At 34.6% G+C, this 17,504-nt stretch overlaps 1 protein-coding gene across 1 annotated transcript in view; it reads left to right on the top strand.

Moving 5' to 3' along the window:
* Positions 1–17,504, top strand: part of CSMD3 (CUB and Sushi multiple domains 3) — a 614,053-nt gene that overhangs the window by 310,262 nt on the left and 286,287 nt on the right. Inside the window, exons 17-19 of the mRNA XM_075085810.1 lie at positions 4,646–4,784; positions 9,764–9,951; positions 13,763–13,951. Coding sequence (XP_074941911.1) covers positions 4,646–4,784; positions 9,764–9,951; positions 13,763–13,951 — 516 coding nt within the window. The remainder of the gene's footprint in view (positions 1–4,645; positions 4,785–9,763; positions 9,952–13,762; positions 13,952–17,504) is intronic.

Raw genomic sequence — 17,504 nt, 5'->3', positions numbered from 1 at the left:
GATAACTCACTTTCAGTGCTTTACTAAGATGCTTTATTCAACAATAACAGAAAACCTTAAGAAAAATAAAAGTCTTTATCTACATATATATGCCTATGATGTAAACAAATATGTGTATCTGTCTAGTGAGACTGGCAAAGAAACAAAGAAAGCACATCCTTCAACTTACAATACAAAATTCAGGGCAAAATTTCCAGCTTGATTATGTCAGCTGTGTATGAACTTTGTGGCTTGGTGAAATCCAAATTTGTTTGGTGAATTTGTTTAGAAAGGTGCTATAAAACTAAAAGCAAACAAATATGTTAAAAGAAAAGAAAAAGGGAAAAAAATCCTGTAAGATTTTCCTTTAGAAAACTTGTTTAGTCCCTGAGGGTTCAGATCCTGAGAAGCTCCCCAAATATAATTTGGGCTTGACCAAATCCTTAGCAATTAAGTAAAGAAGCTCATGATGACAATGATTCTGTCATGCATTTATCGTTCTATAGGCTAATGTATTTACACCAATATTAATCAAAACCAACAAAAAATTTAAGCATACTTCTAACTGAAGAAATTGTATTTTCCTAGTGTCTATAAGTTACCATGTGGCCTACTTGATTATTATGTATAATAAAGTTTGATTATTATGTGTAATAGTTTTTTATATATATACACACACACACACACACACACACACAGACTGGTTTACGTTCTTTAATTGTTTATACAGATGAACAAATTTCACTCTTGGCACATATCCGTGCCATGAGCAAGAGAGAGGATTAAGGTGAAAAAGAACCTTATTTTAATCCTGGTATCTCTTCATTCAACTCCAAAGCACCCCATCCTAACACTTTCTACTGCAGTTTGCAGTTTAGAATCTGCTCATTAATACCTTTTACATGTCAGTATTTTTAAGAAGTTCTACTTGCCAGAATACAGTGCCCTCACTCTGAGAGTGGTATTGGTATGGCCAGAGCTTTTTGTGGAAATAGACCTTTAAAAGAATAAATAATTATTTTGAGTCCCCTGAAAACCATCTACTCCTCAATGAAGATTTATAAGACTATTGCTTGATAACCTTCTTAAGCTGAACCTGGAGAATCCACTTATGCAGTTAGTTCAATTCTTATTTATATAACAAAAAAAATGAGTAGTTTTATTGGGACTTTGTCAAGAGTAAGGGATATCCAGTGTTTGATACTTTGTTGCTGAGGATTCTTTGAGAAATAAGTCGTTCTTCCCCAGGTTGCATCAGTGCACATCTGTACCACACAACAGATGGTAATGGAAAAGAGAGTGATGTAAATGGTTCAATTTGACTGTCTGTTTTGTATGATTTAGCACTGTACACAAAAGGTGCTACCTACTTCTTCATGGCTGACATTTTGGGGAAGCAACGAATTTTGCTTCTGCCTGCTTATGTCAGGCACTGAAATGTATGTTGCCTGTTTTCTCCATTGCCTTACATACAGGACATATCAATAGGTCTGTCCAAAAAGATTTATGGCAGCAAAATGAGTTTTAATGTGAAGTTTGAATTGAATAGCTAGTACATTCTGCAGATCTAATTTTCCATAAAACAGTCAGCAACTCCTGAAAATAAATAAATTATAGACTGTTCACCATTTGAGACTGTGGTCACCAGTTTAAGAGCATGCTCAATGTAATGCTTTCCTCTTTTAAATGCTGCTTTGTTGACCATCATGAAAAACATATTTGTTGCAGAAAATAAATAATGTATAGCTTAAATTTCACAGGTTCTAATTTATAATCCAGTATGATAAATAGGACTTCAAGTGTTTATGCTGTTGTGGTAGTCTAGTGAAAATCAACTCTTATACTATTATATTTTTCTTAACTTTGTTTTTCCTTATGATAGGGCTTAACACCTTATCAGGTCCTTATCACCTTGTATTTTCATCAAAGAAAGCTTGATTAGTTCTCTTCATAAGGTCCAAGTAATACTCACGTAAGTCAGAGCAACTGTGAAAAGATTTTTTATACTATTACTCCTAACTCCCTCTTCTATACTTAAAATTCTAGGTAGTCTGTAGTAGTAGTAGTAGTAGTCGTCATCCTTGTCGTCGTCATCATATTAATAATAATACAAAAACTCAAGTTACTACATGTCCTTACTTGCAACAGTTTTTACCAAAGTAGCTGGATTCACTAACAAACAGCAATTTGCAAGCACTTCATGAGTGAAAAAGTTTAGTTTTGAATGAAGAATTTTATAGATTATTTTGTCCCAGGAACAAGCAATTGAAATTAGTTATTTGATATGTAACATTGTAACTCAGGGAAAATATATTTTATTCTTCTAGAGTAAAATATATTCGGAAATCAGTTGCTTTTCTGTCTTGTCTCCTGTGGATCAAGGAGACTTTGGTATATTTGTCTATGTAAGTACATTTAGCATATTCATATATATGCATAATACACATATAGAAAGATACATAGATATGGTCTTTTGCAGATGTTTACACTTGTGCTGAACAATATATGTTCAATTTACCATGCTGAATATGCACTGCATTCATAAGCTGTCCTAGGTATTTTAAATTGCTAGAAAAACATTATGATTTGTTACATATTTTAAAAATGTTAATACTTCTAGTGATGGAATTACTGGATCTCTTAGATGTCTAGAATTCAAGATAATTATGTGAATTAATGTTTCTATTTGGGGAATATCAGTCTCCTACTGAAAACAAATAAAAACATGTCAAGCACTCCCATGGTCTTTTCCTCACCTGTCCATGCCACTGAGGAGAAGATGATCTCACAGAGGTCTGATGACTCATGCACTTGACTTTAAATACACATGTAGATCCATCAGATGTAATGGGTTTGCATTCATGCATGAAATTAAAAACCTGCACAGAGCTTCTCAAGACTTAAACCTAAAAAATCTGTCCTTTAACAATATTGGTCTTATGGTCCTTACTCTCCCCACCTGTGAGACGGTACCATCTTTGGGATACACTAGCACATTCTATAGCCAAATCAGCATCACTCAAACATGATTATTAATTCTGAGAGTCTCTCTTCTACCCTGTGACTAACTGTCTTGACACTGATCAGCTAATGGAGACTTCCCTCATTCTGTACCAGTTTCTCTTAAAATATTTAGAGAAAAATTGTTACAAATGAAATGCTCTTCAACTTTGTAATACCTACAGCCGTTAAGACTATTCATGTAACTAATGTGTTATTAAGCCACTGAAAAACTTTGAATATAATTACCAACAGCTTTGGTTTCAATTATGTTTTAATACAGTTTTCTTAGCTTATATTTGCTCACTATCTCTGAGATACATATAGAAAGGTGATGGAGCAGTTCATCCTGGAGGTCATCTCCAGGCATGCAGAAGAAAAGAAGGTTCTCAGAAATAGTCAACATGGATTCACCAAGGGGAGATCATGCTTGACCAACCTGATAGCCTTCTAGGATGGTGTGACTGGCTGGGTCAATGAAGGGAGAGCATAAAAAGGAGTGTGGCCAGCAGAGCCAGAGAGGTTATCCTCCCCTTCTATTCTGCCCTAGTGAGGCCACATCTACGGTACTGTGCCCATTTCTGGGCCCCCCAGTTTAAGAAGGACAGGGAACTGCTTGAGCAAGTCCAGCAGAGAGCTACCAAGATGATCAGGGGACTGGAACATCTCCCTTATGAGGAAAGGCTGAGAGACCTGGCTTTCTTCAGCCTGGAGAAGAGAAGACTGAGGGGAAATTTCGTAAATACCTATAAATATCTGAAGAGTGGGTGTCAGGATGATGGGACTAGTCTCATTTCAATAGTGCCCAATGACAGGACAAGGGGCAATGGGCACAAGTTGGAACACGGGGAGTTCCAGCTAAACATGAGAAAAAACTCCTTTCCTGTGCGGGTGCCAGAGCAGGGGCACAGGCTGCCCAGGGAGGCTGTGGAGTCTCCTTCCCTGGAGACATTCAAACCCCTCCTGGACACGTTCCTGTGGCGCCTGCTCTGGGTGTGCCTGCTCCAGCAGGGGGTTTGGACGAGATGATCTCCAGAGGTACCTTCCTACCCCTACCATTCTGTGATTCTGTGTAAACGACATGTTATTTCTAGTAATTTTGCTTGCGGATGTATATATTGCAGTATTTAATAAATATTTGCCTAATGCTTCAAAAATATCAAGTAATCTTCTAAGAATGGTAAGTATGTCTTTATCATGAATGAGGACCCAACATGACAAGCAAAATGTGTGTGTTATGACAGCAGATTCATTTCAAAGCTAAAATAATAATTTAGTAGTTTCTAGCTCAATACTCAACTGGAAATTTTGCAAGTTTTTCAAATCTCTTTGCTCACAATTAAAAGCAGAAGTAATGACACCTTTTAAACACTATATTTTGTTGTGTGTCCTTTATTACACGGAAATAGATTATACCTGTAAGAACACAGTACAAAAAGCTTTGTCAGAACTTATTGAACAGTTTATCAGTTTAAGGTTTTAATCCAGTTGTCACCATCTAATTCTGAATCCCACAGAGTCTGTCATCTTTGAAGTCATGTTGCATCTTCCTGCAACTGGATTTTTAAAATTTGTTTGGTATAGATGTCCTGTATTGAAAGTGATAATTGTGATTTACATATAAGAAGTCTGTGTTGTTATACCTTTCTCTTTGTTTCATTTTTAGCTCCATGTGGTGGGCATTTTTCGTCTCCCAGTGGAGTAATCCTCTCTCCAGGCTGGCCAGGGTATTATAAAGATTCCTTGAATTGTGAGTGGGTGATAGAAGCTGAACCAGGACACTCTATCAAAATTACATTTGAAAGGTCTTTGCTAATATTTTTCTTATTTAATATTTTCCAGTTTTTACCCAGAAACAGAGATTTATTAACTCTGTCATAACGTTAATTTCTATTATGTCTAAAATCAAGCAATTGTATTATCAGGTAGGATTTTTCAAAACATCTTGGTGCCTTCAGAGCATAAATTTTATCTTTAGTGCAATTTCTACTTTGATGCACTAGAAAGCTTTTGAAATTCCTACTCTCTTGCATATATTTAAGCCTGTCTGACCCATTTAAAAATTCTGTCTGCTTTTAAAGATTAGCATGTTTCATTTGCTCATAACCGTGTTGCTATGATGAATTATACTCATGAAGCAATTTTTTTTTTCTCAAACCTGTGAAATCTTAAACTCTGAAAATCTGAATCAATTGTGAAAATGGAATTAAATGTATTAATAATTTTATCTACTGTGAATATTTAATCATCATATCAGCTGATCTATTTTTGTGAAAGGACTGTGTGCTCTTGGGGTGGAATTCCAGTTTCCCCAAATTATTGCAACATTCCCCTTTTCCTGCATTAATTCAGATTACTTAGGTCTCTTCCTGATTCCAAGGATTGCAATGAGCTGAGGACCTTAAATTTCTCATGGTGGCAAGACATGGACTTTTCATTTAAGCTCTTCATGAGAAAGCAAAACAGAAAATATTATTTAAAAAGTTCTATACATTCTACATATATTGAAGGGTGTTTTAAATTCTTCTAAATTGTAATTATTAATAAAGTTAGATGATGATCCATTAAAAAAAGGGCCTTTGATGATCAAAGTTATAGCGCACAAATATTATGCAAGTGCTTTAAAAATGCTATGTGTGCAGTATGTTTTGACTACTCCTGGTCCCACTCAACTGAAAAGAGAAGATATCACTTTATTTTAATACAGTTCAAAAGTTATTTTTAGCAGGGTATGAAAATTACCATCTTCTCTTAGCCAAATATCTCATTGCAGTAAGATTTTTCAAAATGTTTTTCTAGTACTATAGTTTACACTATAACAAAGTGTTCACACGACATTATATACAGAGGACAGGTAAAATGGACACTTCAAAGGTATTTCCCATCCTTAATATCAAAAGAAAGATAGTCTTCCAAAATCACTGGTGCTGTACATCAGCTTAAATGAAGTTTACCAAATTTTTGCTAATTAAAATACAAAAGAAAAGTTAATAACTCCATCTTGTAGAAATTAATCAAACTCATATTAGCTCAAAAGTAAAAGAAAATTATTAGTTTTCTTCATTGTCTTGTAAATTGAAATGAAGTATAAAAATTTTATTAACTCAAATTTTGAAAAACTAAAAGTAAACAAAAGAAAAATATAATTTCAAATAATTGATTTATAATTCATGGTTTCATTTTCAACTAAATATTTGATGTGGATAGTCATTCCAAAGTGAAAAACATTTGCGTGTTTATTTGCAAAATTCTATGTCAGCTGGATTTTCTTCCTTTGTACCTGAGTTTCATTAAATCTGACAGTTTCTTGTGTACACTTTTGGTTTGTAATGCATTAACGCCTTGTCATAAAATTGCACAGCCTCTATTACTCTTGTAGGTAAGAGCAATAAGAACAAGATGTGGTCTCTCCAGATCACAAAGAGAGCTCCTATCCTCTTTATAACCTAATCTCATTATGACATTATGACACTTCTTTTTCCATTGCCGCTCATTCTTGACACTCTTGTCGCTTGCCATAAATTGGACTGATATGCGTATTGCTCATATGCAGCAAGGTGAGTCCAGAGAGGCCATACTTACTTACATATAGGTGTGTGTTTGCTTATGTGTTTCTGTGCAGGAATACATGTGAAAATACATCTATATATGTTCACTCAAATGCACTTAGATACATAATTACACATTTGGATGTAAATAAAAAGTTATTATATAAACCAAAAAATGAAATAAATCTTCATAGTGTACTGGAAGAAAACATTCTGTAGAATACTGTTAGGTTTTGTACTTAGACTTTTTTTTTCCACATAATTTAAATTTACATTCTGAGACATTCATACAATATCTTATTTTTAAAGACTTATTCTAGTCTGACTGTCCTTGTTCTGCTCCTTCTGCTTGCAAATCTTCAGTTGGACCTTCTTAAGGCAGGTTAATTTTGTTGAAATATACACATTTAAAACTTCAGCCAAATTATTAAAAACAATAAACTCATATTTTGGACAGTTCTTTACATTTCACCTTTGTCCTGAAAAGCAAAGAGAAATACTTTTTATAGCCTTTCTTGGTGCAAATACTAAGGCTTCCACAATATGTGTAGTTATTTGAAAGATTTTTTTTTTTTTAGTTTCTCAGGCTAAAACATTTATAGTACATGTCTAGAATTTTTACTTCCTTTCTTTTTAGATTTTCTAACAGGAAGGGAACAGCTCTTACTAATACACATTTCCTGTAGAGTGACATCTTAACATTGCATCAGTTTATCACTCGCACAGTAGTATATTTCCTTTTAATCACCCATTTTCCTACCTTCCTATGGCTACTCTCTTATGGCATTGCATACGTGTGAGGTAATGCATTCTATGACTGTATGTGAAAGTGTTCCTGTGCCATGGAGCCAGATACATGGGAGAAAAGAAAGAGATAGGCAACGTGAATAATAATAACTATTAATTTTTACACTTTCAGTGGTTTTTAAGGTTGTGCATGTATACTCCTGTTGTACAAGCATATCTGATAGATAATCTGTTGGATTTTTGTTATAAATCAGTAGCTTTTTAGGCTGAATTGAAAGGATGCAAGTGAGAAATGCAAGTGCCATTCTTCATTGTAATGAAGTGTTTATTATGAAGCCTAATTATGAGTATTTAAATACTAGGGATGTTAATCAGCAAACTACTGATTGAGTACTAGTCACGTTTGACTAATGAGTGTACACTGTGCAGCCGGATATTCTACTCATATCCTGGCACTGCACTGATTTGATAGGATGTCTCTTAGAAACAAAGAGGTATGTTTTAAATATTAAAACAGCTTTATCTATTTAAAGAAGATAAAAAAGTGAGTGTGTGTCACCTCTTGTGTTAAAATTTGTTTCACTCCTACCTGCTTGAATGAATTTTTGTGAGTCCTCTATAAGAACAGACTTCACACAGTAATGAAACCATCCTGATTAATTTAAGAATAGTGACTAGTTTTATCACAGCAGGGAATAGCCACGTGATATGTAAATATATCAGCTGATCATCAAGAGGAAAGGTATTCAATGAAAAAACTATATAAGCATCATCCTTATAAATTAAATTTAAATTGATGACTATTCTGAACCAAATGACCAAGTAAAGGCATTGTACATAATCCTCTCTTGAAGTTTCTTTTAGATGATCTCACTAAAAAACTGTCCTCAATTTTTTTTCTTACTCATGGGTGCTTACTCATTTTTTCATCTCATCATTTTTCTGCTGTTTGTGGTGGTGTATGTACTCTTTGAACAACAAGTACTTATGAGAGGATTTCTGTTATGTCTTCAGAGACTCAACTATTTCTTTATGTCCTGACTAGCCTGATAGTTGCTTTGCATTTATGAGCTCAATGCCATTTTACACTTTCTGTCTTAAGAATGCTTTTGATAAAGGAACTAAGAAAGCAGAGCAAGACCAAATTATATATTTCCAAGATTGCTTCTCTTTTGTACAGATTAGTAGGAAGAACAAGTACTGGAAAAAGCAAGATATTGCCTAGTAGCTTTCTAGCAACATATCATTGTGAGTTCATGTGGGAACTAGCAAAAAAAGAAATTTTCAGTTCTCCTGCTTCTACGCTTATCCTGCTTCATTTCCATAACTCTTTGTTACTTTATTTCTGTGCTCTTTTCTGTGTTATTTTGTAGGAGCAAGACATACCTAAAAGAAAACACATGTTTTGAAGGTTTTATTTGGCTCCTCACCTTTCACCAGACTCCTTTAGATCTTGAGGCTCAGACCCATGGGACATAAATACTGAAATACAGAGTTCTTCAGTATGTTGGCATTAGTCATGCAGTTCCTCGAATGGATTTCACAAAGCCAAATTAGGCATCAAAGTGAATCAGAGAGAGAATTAGGAATATCTGAAAGGCCTTTGTAGGATCCTGTTGTTAATTTATTTTATTTTTTTTAATTCTGAAAGGGTTTTTCAATAATCCGTCTGAGTCCATTAAAACACTATGATTGATGTAAGGCCTGTGATAGCAAGAAAGAGACAAACCACTGTCAAAATACCAAGCGGGTGTTTGGGATTGCTGATACCATCTAAAACAGGACAAGCAGAGAGAGATCTAGCAGCACTGTCACACTCAGCTTTTCCTTGACAGAGACAGCACACATGCTGTCTCTAAACAGGCATTTTGCTTTATAGTGCTTTCTAAATAGGATTTTCAAAATTTTTTTGCCATAACTTCTGCCACTGCTTTGGACTGAGCCTCAGCTGGCACAAAGCCACTGGAATCTCTGAGCAAACTTAAGTAATTCTATCCCTCGTAGAGATGATTTAAGGGTAGACGCTGAGAGTGTAATTCTCTGATAATATAAAACACTTTGATGACATTTGTGCCAAATGGAATGGATATAATAAAAGAGTGCATCAAAATATCCTCTATATAATTTACTTAATTTTTCAAAACAAAGTAATTTTGTGCTATAAAATAGTATATGCAAGTAATATTTATCTTTGCTAACGAAGTGTGTTTGTGGCTATTGTTCCTTGCAATACAAACCAGCTCAAGGACTTCAAAAATTATTTCTCATCTTACTAAGGCATTTACCTGAAATTTGATTACTGTATTACTTTTATAGGCTAGTTAATACTATTATATTGATATTGTAAAATAGGTATGTGGAGAAATAAATAAAATAATATGATCAGGAAAGGAGCATAATTTTAAAATACGGTTTACTTTGTATGGCGTTATTTAATTTTTTTTAACTGCTTCTTATATTTGTGCCTGTGTATGTTTCCTCAATTCTAGATTTCAGACAGAACTCAATTATGATGTTTTGGAAGTTCATGATGGACCAAATTTATTATCTCCACTTCTGGGATCTTACAATGGTACACAGGTCCCACAATTCCTGTTTAGCAGTAGTAATTTCATTTATCTTCTCTTTACAACTGACAACAGTCGGTCTAACAATGGATTCAAGATTCACTATGAAAGTAAGTAATTTTGAACTGTATTATTTGATTTCCCCATCAGTGTTTATCCTAGTCATAAATATATAAATGTGCACAGGTGTTGTCTTTGGCAAATTCCTGTTATTTCTCAAACTGAGAAAGATTTAGTGATGTTGAACTGCAAAAGGGATGAACAGTGATACCACTTCTTATATTTTAATCTTATTGCTGTACTGCTCCATGGTTTAAGAATCAGAAGATGAGAATAGGAAGCAAATGCCTTTCTTCTGGATGTTGATTTTATGTCTTGTTATTCTTATCTTTTATACAATGCATTTTTGTGTGTTTTAAATGCAACACTACAGGTTTGGGGAGAAGCACCTGGAAAGCTGCCTGGTGGAAAGGGATCTGGGAGTGTTGATTGACAGCTGGCTGAATATGAGCCAGTAGTGTGCCCAAGTGGCCAAGAAGGCCAACAGCATCCTGGCTTCTATAAGAAACATTGTGGCCAGCATGACTAAGGAAGTGATTCCCCCTGGACTCAGCAATAGTGAGGCCATGCCTCAAATACTGGTTCAGTTTTGGGCCCCTCAGTACAAAAAAAACATTGAGGAGCTGGAGCATGTCCAGGGAAGAGCAATGAAGCTGGTGAAGGGTCGAGAGCACTAGTCTTATGAGGAGTAGCTGAGGGCAATGGGCTTGTTTAGTCTGGAGAAAAGGAGGCTGAAAGGAGACCTCATTGGTCTCTACAACTACCTGAAAGGAGGTTGTAGAGAGGTGTCAGTCATTTTTCCCAAGTAACAAGCAATCAGACGAGAAGAAATGGCCTGAAGTTGTGCCTGGGGAGGTTTAGATTGGATATTAGGAAAAAATTCTTCACCAAAAGGTTTGTCAAGCATTGGAACAGGCTGCCCAGGGAAGTGGTTGAGTTGCCATCCCTGGAGGTATTTAAAAGACATGTTGGTGTGGTCCTTAGGGACATGGTTTAGTGGTGAACTTGGCAGTGCTAGGTTGATGGTTGGCCCTGATGATCTTAAAGGTCTTTTCCAACCTAAATGATTCCATGATTCTGTGATTTTATGAATCTAAAACTGCATGAGATCAGAAAGATTATGCAAATCTAGGAAAATACATGAATTACTGTCCTGATTGATGTACCTGCAACTCTAACTGAAGGTAATGGGAAATGCAGTTTACATTAATGAGCTGAAAATCAAGCTATGGAATTGCTTGATTACGGACTTTTAGGGATCTAAAAACTTGCATATGTGATTTGTTCTGACATATAGAAGTATTCTTTTTCCCTTATTATAGTCATATAAACTACACTGCAGAAATAATCTGTAAGTTTTCATACTTAATGAATTATTAAAATTCAAATAAATTGATATGTTATAATGTCTAATTTTGTGTTTCTAAATATACCTTTTGTTGTAATAAGTCATATTTTCATGTGAAATAATGTTTTTTCTGTAATCACTGTATAATTTGCTTAGTAAAGGTCATGAGCACATTGTTATCTATCCATTTCTGTTTGATACTCCTGAATTACCACCAAATAATTTTGTGATTTTCTTAAGTTTTTACATTATTTTTGGCCACTTTCACTATTCACTAATGATATGGATATTAAATACAATATACGTGGAGGTGACTTTGACAGATAAAGTTTGGTCTGATTTGAACTCCAGTGAATATCAATTTCCAGTGGCTTAGCACAAAAAAACCTACTATTTTTCCAAAATTTTTATTGTCCTAACCTTCACCCACATAATTCCATTTGTAGCATCTTCTACATTGTAAAGAAGTGATGATTCTGTTAAGTTCTTATCCATTCTGAAGTTTGAAGGATGGCTAACCTTATATAGGAGGAAAACTATATTAATATTGCCAGAAGAGACCACTAAATTATTAAAACTATTGGCCAGATGAATAATATTAAATGGTAGAAATTATACTTTGGGGGTGTGAACAACAAAAGGAGGAAAGCTGCACTTATTACAAATGTCCTTACATCAAACTGTTTCAATTAAATAAAGTTGGAAAAGAAATCTGACATTTCATTCTAATGGAATTCTTCCATTTCATTATAAAAACCCTTTTTTCAAAAATTGACCCCCACACCACAGTTCTCTTTATACTAGTGAAGAATGAAGGTTAAATTTATAATATCAGAGGACATCGAAAAAATATATACCTTTACCATTTTTACACAAACTAGAATCATAGAATCATTAAGGTTGGAAAAGACTTCTAGGATCATAAAGTCCAACTGTCAACCCAACACTACTATGCCTACTAAACCGTGCCCTGAAGGGCCATGTCTACTTGTTTTTTGAACACCTCCAGGGACGGTGACTCCACCACCTCCATGGGCAGCCTCTTCCATGGGCAGCCTCTTCCAATGCCTGACCACTCTTTCAGTGAAGAAATTTTTTCCTAATATCCAATCTAAACCTCCCCTGACACAGCTTGAGACCATTTTCCCTCATTCTATCACTAGTAACTTGGGAGAAGAGACCAACGCCCACCTTGCTACAACCTCCTTTCAGGCAGTTTTAGAGAGCAATAAGGTTTCCCCACAGCCTCCTCTTCTCCAGACTCAACCAGTTCCCTCAACCTCTCCTCATAAGACCCACTCTCTACACCCTTCACCAGCTTTGTTGCCCTTCTCTGGACAGGCTCCAGCAACTCGATGTCCTTCTTGTAATGATGGGCCCAAAACTGAACACACTTTCAAGTTGTGGCCTCACCAGTGCCAAATACAGGGGCACAATCACTCCCCTAATCTTGCTGGACACATGATTCCTGACGCAAGGCAGGGAACAAAGCATTTTCAGTTTAACATCCTTTGTTTGTATACAACATTTAGTATTAATTTTATTCTTGTTTAATTCTTACTGGTTTATTGTCTTATATTATCCAGTACAAGCCAATTGTGATTATCTTTTCTGGATAATAATGATTAATGGTCCTTCATTCAGCATTTCTCTCTTCAAATATCCTATTGATAGCTGAATTCTTTTATATGTTCCTATTGTCTATGCTCATAATTTCTTTCCACACTAGATTTCTTGTAAGAAAGGGTATTTTCTGGCTTTTGTGTAGGAATAAAAGGAATAACACCCGTAAAAAAATTTTTCACTGAATACTTCTTCTAATTTGCTAACTTCAGTAACATTCCTAGAATTCTCTTTTTTTTCACCTGATTGTTTTATAATGAAATTAAACTTCTCACTGGGAAATAATCTGAAGGGTTGAATTCTTTTGCACATATTAAAGTTATCTTTATCAAGTTAACTTCTCTTTACTCCTTTTTCTTTTATTCTTCATCTTCTCAATATCCCACCATTATAACTTAATTGATGTTATTTAATATAACATAATATAATAATAGGTAAAGTAATTATTTATGTAAATAATTGACCTGTTTGCATATTTCAAGGATAAATTTAAAAAAACACCCAGCATTTTAGCTAGGATAACAAAGTATGATTAGGAAAAAATAAGAGCTGGAAGTCAGAATTTTGAGTGATCATCAAAGCTTTTCAACATCAGCTTTAGTGACAAAAACACTTAATGATACTGTGACAAGATCAAAATAAATATCCTGTAAATTATGGGATGTTTTCCTCTGCGACAGTGGCAGGATGAAATTCATTATCCATTATCCATAACATCTTATAACAGTAACACAGAGAAACATAGTGCAAGGATTTTTCACTGAAAATGTGGGATAATGAAGCTTTCACCCTACTCACAGCACAGTGAATGACTTTAAAAAAAATATGTATACATTGCTTTTTTAACTGTCCCTTTTTTTTTTTTTTTTTTCTTTTTTTTGTTAATCTAGGTGTAACTGTTAATACTTACTCTTGTTTGGATCCTGGCATACCGGTGCATGGACGCCGTTATGGACATGACTTCTCTATAGGTTCCACTGTCTCATTTAGTTGTGATCCAGGTTATAGGCTGAGTCATGAGGAGCCTTTGCTATGTGAAAAAAATCACTGGTGGAGTCACCCACTCCCAACCTGTGATGGTAAGGATGAATGGTTAAAGTACAGAGTACCTTAAAATATACACATTTTGCCAAACTATTATTAGTCAAAATGAGTTAAATGTTGGAGCTTGTAAAACTTCTATTTTAAGGAAAAAAAAGGATATAGGAAATAAATGCTATATAGCTCTGTGTGATGAGATATTTAGTAATAAAATCAGATAATAATATAGAATTCTTTAAATCGGCAGATTATTGAATATGTGTCTATCTGAATATATGTAACTGTGAGCTGTTTGCCAATTAGCTCAAGGCATGCAAGGTTAATAAGTGCTTGTAAATCACTTACTACAAGCTACAAATATCTGTGTTTGGGTATCCATTTATGGACTCAGGTGTGCTGATGTTGTCTGAAAGGTGGATTCATTGCCTGGTGTGTAATGAGTCAATTATTGTACTTTCAGGAGAGACATTGCTTATTTATTTCAGGGTTGTTCAGGTCTGGGTGCTTGGTGGTTTCCCACAAATCAAGCACACCAGGTCAAAATCTCAGCAGGTATTTATACTGTTAAGTGTGTTAGTAACATGTAACATTCATGCCCACCAGCTAGTCATTGGCTAGCTTTTTTCTCATTTCATCTTAAAGGTACAGCTCCTTTTAAATTTACTACGTATGCTCAGAGAGTAAGGAGCTTATTTGAGTAGAGGGATTTCTGACCTATGGGTGTGATTTTTAGTATTATAATGAGGATAGCTCACCCAAAGAACACTTAGTTCTTACCAAGTTGGCAAAATATGTAAAACTTGCTGATGAATTGTTCTTCTTAAGGTCTAATTGCCCCTGGATGTCCTTGGTTAAAGGATACTGACTTCATACTTTATCACCCAGTTGAGGCAGGAGTGTTGCCTTTTATCGGTCTCTCAGTCCTTATCCAAGAGTACTGAAAGTTTGTTCTTCTAATTATAGTTTAGTGCCCGTTAGTTTTAACATATACAAAGAACATCTTGACCTAATACAATATTAGCTTTTTCTTAAACACTGACATACAAAACATAAGATACAGTTTATTTATACCTGACTCAAAAACTGCATTTTCTCCCATTTATGATGATTACAGTGTTCCTAGCTTGCTAACAGAACTTGACACCCTTCAATCACCGTAAGAATTGATTAGTGCCACATTCTACCTGATGATTAAGTGTATGATTGTTAAACCAGACAAAAATGGTATTGAGTAACATGTCTACTGAGCTTGTATGAACTACGTAATGCACATGATAGTATATTTTTCTAAAACAATCCTTAGAAAGAAAAAGCTGAATTTGAATGAAGACTAATGAAAAAACTCATTGAATCCTGTGTGATTTGCCATATGGAAATATATTAATTTTCACTTCAAGTGAAAATATTAATTTCTTTCTTTATATTCATATCTTTCATTAAAAAATGGTAGATGTTTTCTTGGCCTTCAGCTTAGTTAGAAAATCCTTTGGTTTTTATATTTCAGTAGGTTAAACATGTTAGTATATGATGCTACTCAAAATTTCTTGTGGTAGAAAAGAGTGTGAACAATCACTTTCCTGAAAATGGCACTCTAGGTCAACAAGCCCGTTTCCTAAAGGATTCTGCTTTTCAGTCAGGTTCTTGGAATGAAGAATTGCAAGGTTCCCACAGATTACAGTCAAGGGGACCAAATTTTGCTGAATAGGCTATAAATTTAAGATACGTTTTCTTACAGTGATAGACACTAGATGGTAAACATCTAAAACAAACAGTATTAACACACTCCCTAAGAATACTGTGTTCTGCTGTGAAATAAACTTACACATTGTGATAAATTTGTTCCTCAAGATGTTGAACTAGTATGCAATTAATTAAGGAAATAAGATATTTCTTTTTCTCCAGAGCACATTGCTAAATGGCAATTGTCCATTGAATAAATATGCTCTAAAGGCAGGATTGAGTACATTTATTCTAGTAAATTTAATCAATTCATGGTTGAACTAATTTTAATTTCATTGCTGAATTTTTTCTCTGGTGAAGTGTTTTTAAATAGAACCCAGAGGCCTTGCACCCCCAGGGAAAAAAAAGCATTTACTAAATGGGCTGTTCTTTGCATAAACTGTGAGTATGGGTTTGTATTAATTGTGCCACTAATAAACACATTGGTCACTTTTCCTGTTCATTCAATATATTACTTCGACAGTTTCTGAGTTGCAGAGTTCTTTCTTGATTGGTCATTTTGGTAATTACATCTCTTTTTGATAATTACAGCATGTAGTGATATGCAGACAGACCATGATAATTGTACAGACAGATTATGACAACTCATGAGTGACAGTGTTTTGGAGGAGGAGAAGAATGCAGAAAAGGAAAAGAATCAGACTTCTTAGAACCAGTTCTTTCTCAAAGTAGATCGTGTTGACTGCAATTCTATTCTCTGAAGAAGTATTAACTAATTTTTTTATGAGGTGTTTGGATGTTACACAGATAAGCATCACAAAAATCTTATCAAGGATGTCATGCTTCATTATCTACGGGAACATTAGACAATACTGAGAATGATGGTTTAAAATGAACAAGGAAACTGTTTCCTTCCCTAAAGATTGTCCCGAGGGAGTGATTATGACAGTCTGTATAATTCACTCATATTTGAATAATTGCTATTTATGAAGGGTTTAATAAGTAATTTCCTTGGGTTTCATTTTTATGTATATCTATATAGATAAGATGTGCACACTATTCCTCAGTGCACATATATATTCTCTGTGTGTGTGTGTATGCATACATACCGAAGCATAAATTTATATATATAGACAAGTATAGCAAAACATTTCTGAAAACAAACAAACAAAAAATTAAAGCGCTCTGACCTTTGAGGATAGTAGGATCTATTTCTGCTCTTTAAAGATAAATGTTTCAGGAAAATATTTTCAGAATTATAGAACAGTTATAACTGAAAGGGACCTCATAATGTCATCTAGTCCAAACCCATACACCAAAAAAGCAGGTCCAATCTGGATGTTAGATCAGGTTGCTCAGGATCCTACACAACTGAGTTTTATCTCTAAGAGGGGAGATTCCATTTCTTCCCTGAGCAACCTGTGCCATTGTTTGATCACACAATAGATATCCTTCACATCTACTGAGAGCTTCCCCTCTTCCAGTTACATCCATTACCTCTCATCCTTTCACTGTGGTGAAAGCTACTTGAATTTATGCAGTACTTGAATTGCTTTACAGTTTTCAAAACAGCAGCTCCACTATGTTAAAGTAAGTTATACAACCACAAGATTAAGGCTTCTTCAAAGAATGAAAAATAAAACCTATGATCTTCATCAAATCATCAGTCTCTTTTCAAGAAATTAATTAGTCTGTAGACTGTAACAAAGATACTGTTAATTTTTAACTTTAGTGATGTTAAGTATGACCATTTTCTGGATAGCTGTCTTGGTAAAATACTTTTTTATTTATTTTCAAAATGAGGCAGCACTGATCAAGGCCTAGACTTTTGCCATCGTGTTTTCTTCTTTGACTCATGGGCAAACAGCTTTTAATCTACACAGACCAGAGAAAAACTATTGATATTACTGT

This window comes from Phalacrocorax aristotelis, chromosome 2 (assembly GCF_949628215.1).
Source record: "Phalacrocorax aristotelis chromosome 2, bGulAri2.1, whole genome shotgun sequence".
Classification (NCBI taxonomy): Eukaryota; Metazoa; Chordata; class Aves; order Suliformes; family Phalacrocoracidae; genus Phalacrocorax; species Phalacrocorax aristotelis.
This window is presented reverse-complemented; position numbering and strand designations above follow the sequence as displayed.